This window comes from Scardinius erythrophthalmus, assembly GCF_964197995.2.
Source record: "Scardinius erythrophthalmus genome assembly, chromosome: 16".
NCBI lineage: Eukaryota > Metazoa > Chordata > Actinopteri > Cypriniformes > Leuciscidae > Scardinius > Scardinius erythrophthalmus.
The window spans coordinates 34,652,638-34,666,285 of record NC_138236.1 but is presented as its reverse complement, the minus strand read 5'-3'; the positions used below and the strand labels follow the sequence as shown (position 1 = coordinate 34,666,285).

The following is a 13,648-nucleotide window of genomic DNA, read 5'->3' as shown; positions in this document are numbered from 1 at the left end:
CCGCCGAGTTTGACGAAAAACAGTCGTGTGAGAAAAAGACAGATCTGGCAGATTCGGACAGGATTAAAATCTCAAAGTACATCTGTGAAACAGAAATTTCTCTAACGTCCCCCTGTGAAACTGTTTGAATCGAGATCGAGATTTTTTTAAAAATGGGGCCCGTCCGAATAGGGCTTAAGACAGTAGAGCTGCACGATTAATCTTTAAAAAAAAAATCTCGATCTCGATTCAAACACCAACTTGATCTTATTCCTAAATGGCAAAAACTTTGAAAACAATCACACCACAATATTCAAATCTGTTTGCGCTGTCGCTGATCCAGAGAGAGCAGCTGTCAATATAAAGGTATGAAAGAGCTTCACTTTCAGTCTTTTCAACCACACAGTATCAATATTTCTGTGGGTTCTCCACTGCTGGAGATGCAATAAGGCCTCCTGCCAAATTCTCCCAGTGAATTCAGAAATGTTGATTTTTCCTTCAGAAAAATTTACTATTTTTGCAAAAATTGCTGAATAATATTATATAATATATTACAAGTCTGTTAAACCCATTTGACAAGTATAAGAAATAAATACAAAAAAAGGATTGTTTGAGTTGAGCATTGTGCATTTTTTCCTTACTACTATTACTATAGTTGTTTAATAATTTGAATAGAATCGGAACCGGATAAATTATTACGATTCCCAACCCTAGTAATAAGTGGTGTTTGCCAAAGCAAGTGTGTTCACAAGAATGTAAACAAATCTAGTACAGAGTTGTCGACTCACATTGGCAACAATTTTGACCTCTTTGTACTGCATCTCATAAAAAATGTCTGCGTTTCCCAGAGCCTCCAGCAGCGGGGGTCCTGCCTTCATCTGGCCCTCCAGGAATGTCACAAATTCCTGCAGCTTTGTACCTCCCTCCTCAAAGTCCTTTGAGAATTTATTCCCTCCTGCTTTATCTGTGGATGTAAAGAGAGAGATCATTAAAAGCCTATTTCTCCAGTTATATAGTGCGGTTTTTGGGAAGTATTTCATTACCTTTTAACCTCTTGAGGGCCTCAGTGCTGCAGACGTCCACTCTGAGAGCGGTTAACTGCTTCTCTCTCAAATCACTCTCGTCCAGAGAGTGCTTGTATGACATTAACCGCTCTACAAAATCATGCGGCTGACAAAGACAAAAATACATTAATTATTAGTTATAATAATTAAACAGAAATAAAGAGGCAGAAAAAAGTTCTACTAATCTAAAAGACAGATAATGACTTACTACAAACTCTGCAACAATTTTAGATTTCAGAGCAGTTTTGGGGTTGACTGGGGCTGCAGAGAGGGGGGGAAAACACATGGTCAAGTTATTTTAAAATAATAAAATAAAATATTTAAAAAAAAATTCATTGTGAATCATTGGAAAGCTATTTGTTAATATATGCACTCTTCATTTATATTCAGCCACAAAGTTTTCTCCACAAACATATTACAATTAGTGTTTGAGAATATTGCAGTAAGTACATTTGTTCAATTAAATTCCATTTCAAAAATTTTTAAATGTCAAATACTGAAGGTAATTTTAGCAATTTATGGGTTTAGTACAATGATAATACAGACCAATTATAAAAAAATTGTTTATAAAATGTTTTATTTTTTGATTATTAACTTTAAAGTCCATGCAAGCAAAAAGTCTATTTATATAGCAAACACAAGGTAAACAATACAAGATATACAATTTACAGAACTATACAAGAAAATTCAACTTAATACAAGACAGAAATTTCAAAAACATTTTATATATAAGGCTGTCAACGTTAGTGAGGATACATGATATAATGTGCAATGATTGTAATGTGCAATGATTTTAACATTGATGTTGAAAATGCCAGTAACTCATTTACAAGGGATTACATTTCTTGTCTGGACAGTTTTGGTCTCCAGCAATATGGTAACTTTCCAACTCACTCTAAAGGCCACAAAAATAAAAATAAAGCATATAGGCTTTATATCGGTCATCGGCCACCCTGCTCTCTAAGATATCAACCATCAAAAAACGCTAACATCAATAGCAAAACCAGGTCTTGTTATTTTCATCTTTGTAATATTGCTCGTCCATTTCTCACCCCGCATTCTCTTTTATTTGGTTTACCACACAAATCTCTTCATAAACTCCAGCTGACTGAGAATTCTGCAGCTTGTATCATAACACGGACTTCATCTATACAACATATTATCCCATCACTTCAACAGCTTCATTGGCTTCCTATCAAATTCCGCATTGAATTCAAAATTCTTTCGTGATTTGGGAAAAGCCCGCAAAAGTCCTGGCAGAAAGCGATGCATTTTATTTATTATTTTTTCCAGAGTGTTGACAACTTAGTGTTAACTAATAATTGTTGCAAACTGGTACTACCAACAAAATATTAGTGCATTCCTAGAACTGGGCGTCGTTACACTACATCCTTATGCAGAGCCGGTTCTAGACATTAGGAGGCCCTAGGCAAAATTCATGTTGGAGGCCCCCCACCCCCAATAAAAAAAACACTTGAAACAAATATGATTCCTAACCTTTTTATTTATACAACATTTAATTTTAAAAGCAGTATATTTTTACTTACACAGTACATAAGTTTGGACACATTACTATTAATGTTTTTGAAAGAAGTCTCTTATGCTCATCAAGCCTGGATTTATTTGATCAAAAATACAGAAAAATAATATAGTGAAATATTATTAAAATTTAAAATAAGGGTTTTCTATTTTACTATACTTTATATTTATGTGATGCAAAGGCAGCTGAATTTAGTGTCAAGTGATCATTCTGATTTATTATCAAATGTTAGAAAGGGTGCTTCATATTTATTTTATAATCTGTGATGCTTTTTTTCAGGATTTTTGATTATTAAAAAGTTGTTTTAAAAAAGTATTCACTATCATTTTTTATATATTTAACACATCCTTGCTGAATATTCCTGTTTTTTTTCTGTATTTTTGATCAAATAAATGCAGGCTTGTAGAGCATAATAATAAACTTCTTTCAAAAAACATTAAAAATAGTAATGGGTCCAGACTTTTACCGGTACTGTATGTACATATTAATCAAACTTTATCTAAGGTAATCTCTTTTTTGTTTAATGAAGATGTTATTGTTGTTATTTTGCTGTTTTATTCAATTTATTCACAGTTCCAGAATCCCACTTCAGTAAATGAGCATTAGTGCTTTTATATTGCATTGCTACTTTATATATGCTATACACAAATCAAGTGGAAGAGAAAGACACGATCGCTACTGAGCAGAAAAAAATGGATAAAGTGATATTATTGGCGTATATGTCAGGGTATAATCTAATCATCAGCAGAATTTAGAAGATAGACCCATGAGATCCTTTATTTGAAACATTTAAAAATGTTGTAGTGTGTTGGCTTTTTAACTTAGAATACAGACGTCTTGTCTTTTAATTTTGTAGCTTTTTTACTAGTCAGCTCCCGACGCGATGTTATTCATTGTACGCGCAAATTCAAAGCGTCGCGTCTGGGCACGTTAATGACGCTCGCGCTCTTTTAAACTCGTAATAAAGCGGTGAATGATTTTTCCAGAAATGACGCTGATCTACAGTACAAGTTTATATTTAGAATACATTGCAATCACTCAAAAATAGATGACGACAACTCACACACCTGCATTTTGAGCTGTGCTTCTTTGTGTGCTTAGGCTTTTGCCTCGCAGCACCTGATGGATGCGTTCGTTACACATACTTTTAGAAGCCGGCACCCGTTTTGTAACGGACACATTAATTGGTTTAACTGCAGTAATGTAACAGTCTATGGTGAAGATAAACATCGTCACTATTTTTAGTTAATTGATAAATATTGAAATAAATTGTAGATAGGACATTTGTACATTATTATTTTTATTTTTATTTGTCCCTCTATCTGGGCCCCATCCCGCCAATCGGGCCCTAGGCACGTGCCTAGTTTGCCTTTGCGTTAATCCGGCTCTGTCCTTATGAATCACTTTCTGCCAGGACTTTTACGGGCTTTTCCCAAATCACGGAAGTGACCTCAACGTCCGGGTTAGCGGTAGCATTAGCCATCAGGCAAGTGTTATTTAAATAAACTCCTGATGTACTTACAAACTTTCCAATGCCTCGTTTTATGAGTACAGAACCTATTTGCACTACTGTAGAAGTTTGGTGCCATTCTGGGCATTATTAGTTGGGTAATTTACGAGATACAACCTGGGATCCTTTAGCACCTGCACTAAGCCATTCGGCTGACATCTCTAAATAAGCTCTAACTTTAATAAGTTTCAACCAAGGGAAAAAAGGCTTCTGGGGGGGTGTTTGGCTCAAGGTCATGGTACAAAGGACCCTAGGTTGAAATTACTCCGAACCATCCCTTAGTAAGTGTGCGATTAATCGCGATTACATTTTTTTATCTATTGACAACCCTAATTTTATACAAAAATTAAGTTGTCTTTATTCTTTTTAGAAAGAGGGTCCCCTTCAAGAGGATCATTATATTTGGTGTCTCTGGCATAAATAAGTTTAAAAACCTCTGAACTAGACTTAAGTCCAGCATTGAACCTTGAAGCAAACAACTCAAAAACTTACCAGGAGGAGGGGGTTGCTCTTTCACTTTCTCTTTTTCCTTTTCTTTCTCTTTTTCCTTTTCCTTTTCTTTCTCTTTCTTCTGTAGACTGGCTTTCAGCTCAGTGATCAGCTCCTCAGGATAAACGTTCCTCTCTTGCCAAATAGTGAAGATCCTGTCCACTGACTTACACACTTTAGCGTCCCTACAAGCACACAGAGAGTCAGCAGAGAACGTGCTTCTGTACGAATCACACTCAAACACACACACACACGATTTACTAACTTGACCAGCAGGGCAGCGTCTGGCAGCACGTCAGCGAAAGAGGTTCGGTAAATGATAGCGTTCTTCCTTTTGCAGTTCTGAATGACATCGTTAGCCACGTAGAAGAGATTTAGCCTGTGACTGGCATCCGCTGCATAAAGAACAAAAGGAAAATGGGGAAAAGATTTGTTAATAGTCTGCAACACTAACATAATGGAAAGAGAAAGGAGGAGTATACATAAGAAATGAACAAAACATTTGGTAACACTTTATAAGTATTCAGTAATAAAATACACCTAAATCATTTGCAAATTATTAGTTTGTAGTTAATTAGTTTATATATTGTAGTCTCTACATTAATATATTTCTAGCCTATAACAAATAGTGAGTTCTTCATTCGTCACTGTAATTAACAAAATTATTATTGTTTAATTAGCTCATATAAAGAGTTAGATAATGTTTTACGCTTTATTAAATAGATAGTTGAAATTGAAAACTCTTTAATTAATTACTCAAGCTTTATGACGTTCCAAACCAGTAAAACTTTCGTTTATCTTCAGAAATAAAAATGAAAATCTTTTTTAATGAAATCTGAGCGTTCTGTCCCTCCGTTGACAGCTACGCAACAGCCACTGAAGTGTAAACACTTTAGATCGTAAAATTAATCCATATGAATTGAGCAGTTTGATCCAAATTTTCAGATGAGACTTAACTATAAACTAATAGTTTGCAAATTATTTTTACAAAGTGCTACCAAAATTTCAACAAAAAGATCTCTACAGCAATATTTATCCTGTTTCTGTGTATGGTGCCGAAAGAGAGCAGCTGAAGGGAAACTGCCCTGAATAAGACAAATGCATCAGAGTCACACAGAGCCCGAGCTGCTCTCTCAAAGAACATTGTTACTCCAAGTAACTATGTCGTATGCCTGGATCCAAACAGATTCACAATTTAGCAATTCATCCGTTTTATATGGAGTTGCATATCGTGAGTCTTCGTGACTGCTAAACAATAAGTTTCATAGTTTCACAAGTGCTGAGAATTAGAGATTACAAGCGATGTTGAAGTAGTCTTGCATTTTATGCGCCATCAAATTAGACAGATATGGGTTTTGGTAAATGGATAAGTTACACAATCCACAAATGACAAAAATATGCTTAATAAAACAACACTGCATGATATCAATGAACTAAATGCTTTTTGTAGAAGAAAGTTTAGAAATAATGATTGTTTCATATAATCATAGTCAATCTAAAATAGTTAGTCAGAACTGAACCACTTGAGCTACATGAACAGAAACTGAGCAGTGAATGAACCAGTAAAATAACATGCTTTGTTCAACCAAAAGCATATACATATGAGATTAATCACAAATACACAGCATAAACATAACATCTGCGCAAAAATTACACGTTAACCTGACCTAAGTTACATGCTAGTCAGAATGTAAGAAAGTCATGTTGTGATGCTCTTTCCATAACACACTAGACGGAGTGTGTGTGTTAGACAAAACATTTTCAGTGAGTAAAATTAGATGTCATTTTAAGTCCGAGAAAAATTGACGATATATTTATTAAATTTACAGAATAATTCTACGATGACTAAAACAAAAAGTTATTAACAAAAGATAAAAGACTCACACTGGAAATGGCCTGAGGGCCTAGGAGAAATCTTTTGATTTAATAATTTTGAGCATTTCATTTCATTAACTAAAGTGCATCTACAATCTACTTAGGCCAACATTGCCTCCTAACCAGACACAATGAGATACGATTCCAATGACAATTTGTATGTCCACACCTGACGCAACAACTATGAGATGTGACAAAAACAATCAAAAATTTCAGCCAATTCTATGACAAGATACATTTGCTGTCATAGAATACACTTGTTTGTTCACAGTTTGAAAGCTCTCGTTTCCTTTAATTTATTTTCAGGATCTGAGGTGAATAATCCATTGTCGCTTTCCTTATGATTCAGGACTCTTAACATGATATTCAAACACAAATTCAATTAATTTAGCATTATCAGCATTTTTTGCATCATCAGTACCTGAGATTATCATTGTCACACTTTGTATGTTGTTGTTTAAGGCTGCACGTCGCAAAGGCTTGCAATATCTGAATGATTTTAATGTGATATTTCCAAAAGCTTTGAATAGTCTAAGTTTGAGGTTGACGTGTATAGCAGAGAATAGACTGGGCACGCGACTGATCCTTATGTATAATCAGTCGTATATTATTATTAAATAATAATAATCAAAAGTAAAATAACACTGTCTTCACTGTATAAATTAAATATAGTTGGCATAATACTGGCAGCTGGCCAGTACGGATCACAGAACAACTACGATCCCTATAATTGACATCGCACATCCTGTTAAAATGCTAAAACGATATATCGTGCAGCCCTAATTGTTAATGAAAATGAAAACTAGCAGTGAATCCAACACAAAATTCAATTTTTCACAACAAAAATCTAAATACAGTGGGAATAAAATGTCTATACACCACTTTTACAACTTTCTGAGATGTAAAAATAAAGAAAATCATGTATACTGAAACCAACAAAAATAATGCAACAAACAGACTTAAGAAAAAAATTAAATAAAACCCCCAAATTACCTGGTTGCATAAATGTGCACACCCTTTTATAACTAGATATTTCCAAACAGATTACCATGACTTATCGCATTCAAACCCCTACTGAAAAGAAATTATATTCCTCTGCTCACCATTTAAAATAAGTGATGCTGATTAACCCTGAATAAAAGTCAGCTGTTTCTACAGGATGTTCTTTGTAAGATCTTTGTTGGCCATGGCTTCAGCTATAAGATGTGATCAAGGATGCATGTAATCTTATTTAGAGTACTAATCAGGAGAAGGGTACAAAAGTATTTCTAAAACTAAATCTGCCATGGAAAACCACGAAGGCCAACAACGAGACAATGAGGCATCACAATGACAATACACAGAACAAGGCACCTGTCAAGAATTAATGTAACAAAAAACATTTTTAAAAAAATTATCAGAGAGGATGCCAAGAGACTTACAGCAACATTAAAGGAGCTGCCGAAATATCTGGCAAGTACTGGTTACTTGCTGCATCTGACACAATTATCCTGTATTCTTCATGTGTCTGGACTAAAGGACAGTAGTGAAGATAGAAGTAATCATGGATAGTGCCAAATGCCAGACCATTATGGCACAAAACCTGTGGCTATGGCTTCGGTTTCATGCCTAAACAGTCAAATACACATAATTGTGTCAAAATACCCAGTAGCAATTGGATATACTGAATATAAACAGTAGGGAAATAAATCGAATGTGTATCAGTACAGTGGATCTGTGCATTAGGCCTAGATCAAATAACGTGCACAATTACACCATAGCATTTACGAGAAGTAGAAAACCCACAATACTAAGAGATTAGGAAAATTATCAAAGTTTGATCAAATGTTTGATTTTCCAATAAAAACATGATTTGTTACATTTAATTAGCAGATTTTGACTCTTATACATAAATACGATGTGACTTGACTGGAGTTCAAACTTCTTTTTACCCCCAATCGAAGAACGAAAAAGAACTTTGCTGTGAGTATATCGGGGCCTTAAAGGGATACTCCACTTTAAAATGAAAATTCTGTCATCATTTACTCACCCTCATGTTGTTTCAAAGCTGTATGAATTTCTTTCTTCTGCTGAACAGAAAGGAAGATATTTAGAAGAATGTCAGTAACCAGACAGTTTCTGGTACCACTGACGTATATTTTTTTTCCTACTATGGAAGCCAATGGTACCAGAAACTGTCTGGTTACTGACATTCTTCTAAATATCTTCCTTTCTGTTCAGCAGAAGAAAGAAATTCATACAGATTTGAAACAACATGAGGGTGAGTAAATGATGACAGAATTTTCATTTTAAAGTGGAGTATCCCTATTTTTTTATCAACCATTAAGGGAAGAAACAAAATGCAGTTAAACTTTACAAAGAGTCAGTGTTCTAGCTCTGTCCTGAGAGTCTGGCACTGCAGAAGCCCATGCTATTTGTGGAAAGCTGAGCACTCATTAGAAAAGTCTTACACTTTATGATAAAGGACAAACAGTTAGTTGTGAAGGGTGAAGTCATCTGACACTAATGAAGCCTTAGTGTAAAAGACATACTATTTTATAACTCATGCTGTGTGTAATCTGATTACTAAAATGTCCTTCTGTAAAATAGGCTCACTGTCTGAGGAGCTTGTGCTCACTGGTTGTGGTATCACTATAGTTCTGGGCCATTTTTTTTTGACTTCACTCGAAGGGAAGATTAATTTTGAATGAATGAACACCAGTACTGATGTGCTACAACCCAGAAAACTAAACACAAAGTATTCCAGTAGGGATGCGCCGATCTTTGTGTACACAGATGTGACGTAATGACGCAAAGACATACTCGAATTTCCCGTGGAAATCCACCAGTACCACTGGAATTAAAAACATTATTACAAGCTTACCGTTTTGAATCGAGCTACGGCAAGCAGATAGTTTTGAAGTTACTTGCTTAATTTATTTTGGGTAATGTTTAACCCAAAAAAGTTACGGACTGCAGCTTTAACGTTAACTGACGGTAAAGAGAGAGAGAGAGAGCGCACTTCTGTTGCATGCTCTTGGTTGCTGATCGTTCACTCAGCAAATGTCATCTGGATTAAAACTAAATAGTATATGCAAGTAAGAACTGTTACGTGATTTATATAATGAGTGGTTCCCTGCATTATTACAGGACGTTTGCAAGGCAAGAACGCAAACATCCGAAGCGCAAGCCCCGAAAAGGGCGTCTCAGTGTTTGCTAATGTCTCAGACAGCGAGCGGATAATGTCTTTCATTTTCTATCACGTCTTGCACTTAAACGGACTAATTCACACAAAATTATGTAAAAACATCGTCTTGGCGAGTCTCCCAGTAAACACAGTTGGTTATATCTCAAGTGAACGTAGACAGTATATTCATATGGCATCCGTGCATTTGGTCTTAAAGGGCCAGCAGCCTAATACATATGCTGCTGTGTTTTAATGTTAATCAAACAAAGGACATATAAAATGCTCTTGACTGAATAACTTAGACCTACCTGAAAAAACCCAAAACACTTTTATTACTGACTGCTTACTTGTCTTTAATAATGTTTTAAATTTACATTAATTAGGCTAGTAGTTTTTATAGTATCAAAATTGGAATAGAGAATTGTGATATTTCACTGGTATCTATTTGAACCACTGACACAATCCTTAGCACTGAACCCTGCTGGAGCAGCTCTAAATATGCAGTGTTCTAGTAAATGAAAGATAAAATATGATTCTCATGAAACTTATACAATTAAGCAGGCTTAAAGGCACAATATGTAACTTTTTTGCTTTAAAAATTGCAAAAATCACTATATCTATGTTATATATTTTTTTTAGTTGTGTACTTACATTATCCCGACTGTTTCCAACAACTTTCAAACCAGGAGAAATTTGTCATTTAATTCGAGAAACATCCCGTTTCTTTATTTCTGTTTTGTTGCCGCCAATGGCGTCATATCCGCGTTGTCTCTGGTTTCCGCTCTTGCTGCCATGGCAACCAGAGCTATGAGCAGAGCCCTCTGATTAACCAAAGCGACTGACGCAAACAACTTTGTAGTTCGCAATGTCTATCTGCACGCTGTTGTTGTTTCGTTCAAACATTATGGACCATGGCAAGCAGACTTTGGATAAAAAAAGGAGAATTAAAACAAGAATCAATATCAGCGCGGTGTTTTCGAGATGCCGAGAGCTCCCATAGACAGTATATAAACGAGAGCTCCACGTCCGAGACTTCGACCGCTCCTACATGTACTTTATTAAACAGGTGAGCACATTTACATAAAACTAATCAATGTTTTATAGTTCAACAATGATAAAATGTCAGAATATAATCTGTATGTTATTCTAATGTTGATCTAGTTTACTGCTAGTCTCATTCAGACAGACTAACACATACATTTCAACACATTCAAATGCAGTTTAGTGTGCTAGTGTAATGTTAGACCAAGTGAAACAGCGCTGCGTTACCTCACAAGTTTAATTTGTCTAATAAACTGACCTGTGAGTAGTAATTCTGCGTGTAGTTCGGTAGAATGAAATGTCCGTATTCCTTTTATATCCGCGGGACTGGGTGCTAGAGTTTGGAGCTGATAGCTGTCTCTTAGCAATCCCGACCTGCTTCATATCACAGTCATGATAAAAGCATCGATGTATTCAGTCATCCATAAACATTATTAGATCGGTCGGATTGACGTTGACGACAAGATCCATAATTCTTAGCAAATGTTGCGTCATCAATCTACGCCTTTGTTATTGTAAATAGGTTAGGGACCCCTAGTGGCGAAAAATGCCATACTGTACGTTTAAATAAGCATGAAAATAACTGAAGGAAATATATTTGCTAAACAAATTAAGCCAACTAATATGATTCATATTCTTTTGGTCTCTCTACTTATCTTCTCAGTTCTCGCGCATGCGTCGTGGCGCTCTCGTAAACTCACGTCAGAGGCCCACACGGAAGAAAATGAATAGTTGAATAAAGTCGTTATTTTTGGGGGTTTTTCTCGTCGCTTGATAAACTTAAGGTTGAGCCACTGTAGTCACTTGGACTATTTTAACGATGTCTTTTACTTTTCTGGGCCAGCAGATGAAATTGCCTAGCAGCCTATGAAGGCAGCTCTCAGATTTCATCAAAAAAATATCTTAATTTTTGTTCCGAAGATGAACGAACGTCTTACGGGGTTAGAACAACATGAGGGTGAGTAATTACTGACAGAATTTTCATTTTTGAGTGAACAAACCTTTTAAGATGTTGTTCACATATCACAAGTAAACCTTTTCACTCCCGTTTGATGTAATTTCCATTATTCTGGTTATTTTTACCACCATTAAATCACATACCCTAAGTAGATGTACCGCATCGCGGTACAAAATATGACCGCCGCTCAGGCCTGCACTGGCTTTCCACAAAAATAAATGACGTGGAGTAATTTGGCTGTATTGCGTGTTTATGTATATACCTAAAAAAAGTAATAGTATGTGCATGTCTGTCTGTGTGTGTGTGTGTTTGTGTGTGTGTGTCTGTGTGTGTGTGTGTGTGTGTGTGTGTGTGTCTGTGCGTGTGTGTGTGTGTGTGTGTGTGTGTGTCTGTGCGTGTGTGTGTGTGTGTGTCTGTGCGTGTATGTATGTGTGCGTACATGTGTGCGCGTGTGTGTTTGTGTGTGTGTGTCTGTGCATGTGGATTTGTATGTGTGTGTATGGGTGTGTGTCTGTGCGTGTGGATGTCAGTGTGTGTGCATGCTTGCGTTTGTTTGTATTCCTGCATGTGTGTGTGTGACAGTATCATCCTAAACCAGCAACCCTTCGCTCAACAGCACCATCTACAGGCCGATGAGTGTACAGTCACTAAATGTGCACATAAATGAATTTATTTTATACCCCCCCATGGATGAAATTCTACAAAACTTAGCAGAGGATACCCCCAGAGGATGTCAAGTTAATCATACACATGAAATATGGTGCAGTTCTGAACATCTCCACTGAAGATAGGGGCGATTAAAGCAGAATAATATTGCATTTTCATTTTTTATGGGAGGGGCGCAAATCACAAATGAGTGATTATGGGCTAGGTTGATGTGGGCCCTTAAGAGCAACATACCATAATTTTTCCGTATAAGTCTAGTAGACCAACATACCATAAAAATTTCTTCATCCTCGGTGCCACGGTTCAGGTAGTTATTTAGGAAAAACTGCATTTTTTTGGTTTTGGGGGGGCCCAGCGCGGGGGGGGAGTGGCCCCCGGGGACCAAACGAAATTTTTCCGTAGAAGTGTAGTGGGGCTACATGCCCACCAAATTTAAGGTTCCCCGGTGCTTCGGTGTCCCTGGTATCGTTGACGAAAAATTCAGTAAGGTGACAAAAAAAAAAAAAAAAAAAAAACTTTGACAATCCCTATATGACCGCTTTCGCTAGCGGCGGTCATAATGAACAGCACAAAAGATGAACTCATATATAGTAGGTGAGGTACTGGCCACATTACGTCAAATGCAAAATACAAAAAATTTGAGCAAAAAATTAAATGCGCATGTGCGATCTGCATGCAGGGGTTCTCAACTCTTCAGGAAAGTGGACCTCGAGGGCCAGAGTTTAGTTCCACATAGGGTTTACCAAAATTTCAGTAGTCGGTACCAATTCCAGTAATGTTTTGCAGTTCTCTGTACAAGAGCAAAAACTGTTGAATAAAGTTATCTAAAAAATGTTTTATGTTTTGTCTCATCCATTGGTTATCACTAGGCATGTGCCGGTATCAACTTTTCATGCTGCGATTAATTGATTGAGTTTTTACCACGGTATACGGTATTATCACGATATTTTAATTGCTCAAGAGAAATGAATGGATTGGTGGGGGGGATGTAGAAAAAAAACTACTAATAGTTTTTTAATAAAAACATTACAATAGTGATTGTCAAAACATTTGGTAACTAAATAGAATTTTACACAATTTTCACGCTTTCAATTCTTGGGATTTGATTTCAATCTTGATTCAGTATTGACTTTTTGGATAAATATTAGGTAGGCTACAGTAGATAGACGTTAATTTTTCTCAAGAAAAAATATATCTCACATAATGCTTTAAACATACAGAGAGCCCTGTCAGCTGGTATTATTAAAGGTTAAAAATTAACTAATTAAATTAAATATAATTTGGTTTTCATTGTAATAACAATTATGACACAAGTAAAAATATAATACAAATGTAATATAGTGCACATATTGTGCAAAAT

The 13,648-nt window shown here is 36.0% G+C and overlaps 1 protein-coding gene across 1 annotated transcript in view; it reads right to left on the bottom strand.

Moving 5' to 3' along the window:
* Positions 1-13,648, bottom strand: part of rprd2b (regulation of nuclear pre-mRNA domain containing 2b) — a 36,513-nt gene that overhangs the window by 5,234 nt on the left and 17,631 nt on the right. The window contains exons 2-6 of the mRNA XM_081389358.1: positions 4,848-4,977; positions 4,586-4,767; positions 1,252-1,304; positions 1,023-1,149; positions 768-943 (exon numbers count right to left, since the gene is read on the bottom strand). Coding sequence (XP_081245484.1) covers positions 768-943; positions 1,023-1,149; positions 1,252-1,304; positions 4,586-4,767; positions 4,848-4,977 — 668 coding nt within the window. The remainder of the gene's footprint in view (positions 1-767; positions 944-1,022; positions 1,150-1,251; positions 1,305-4,585; positions 4,768-4,847; positions 4,978-13,648) is intronic.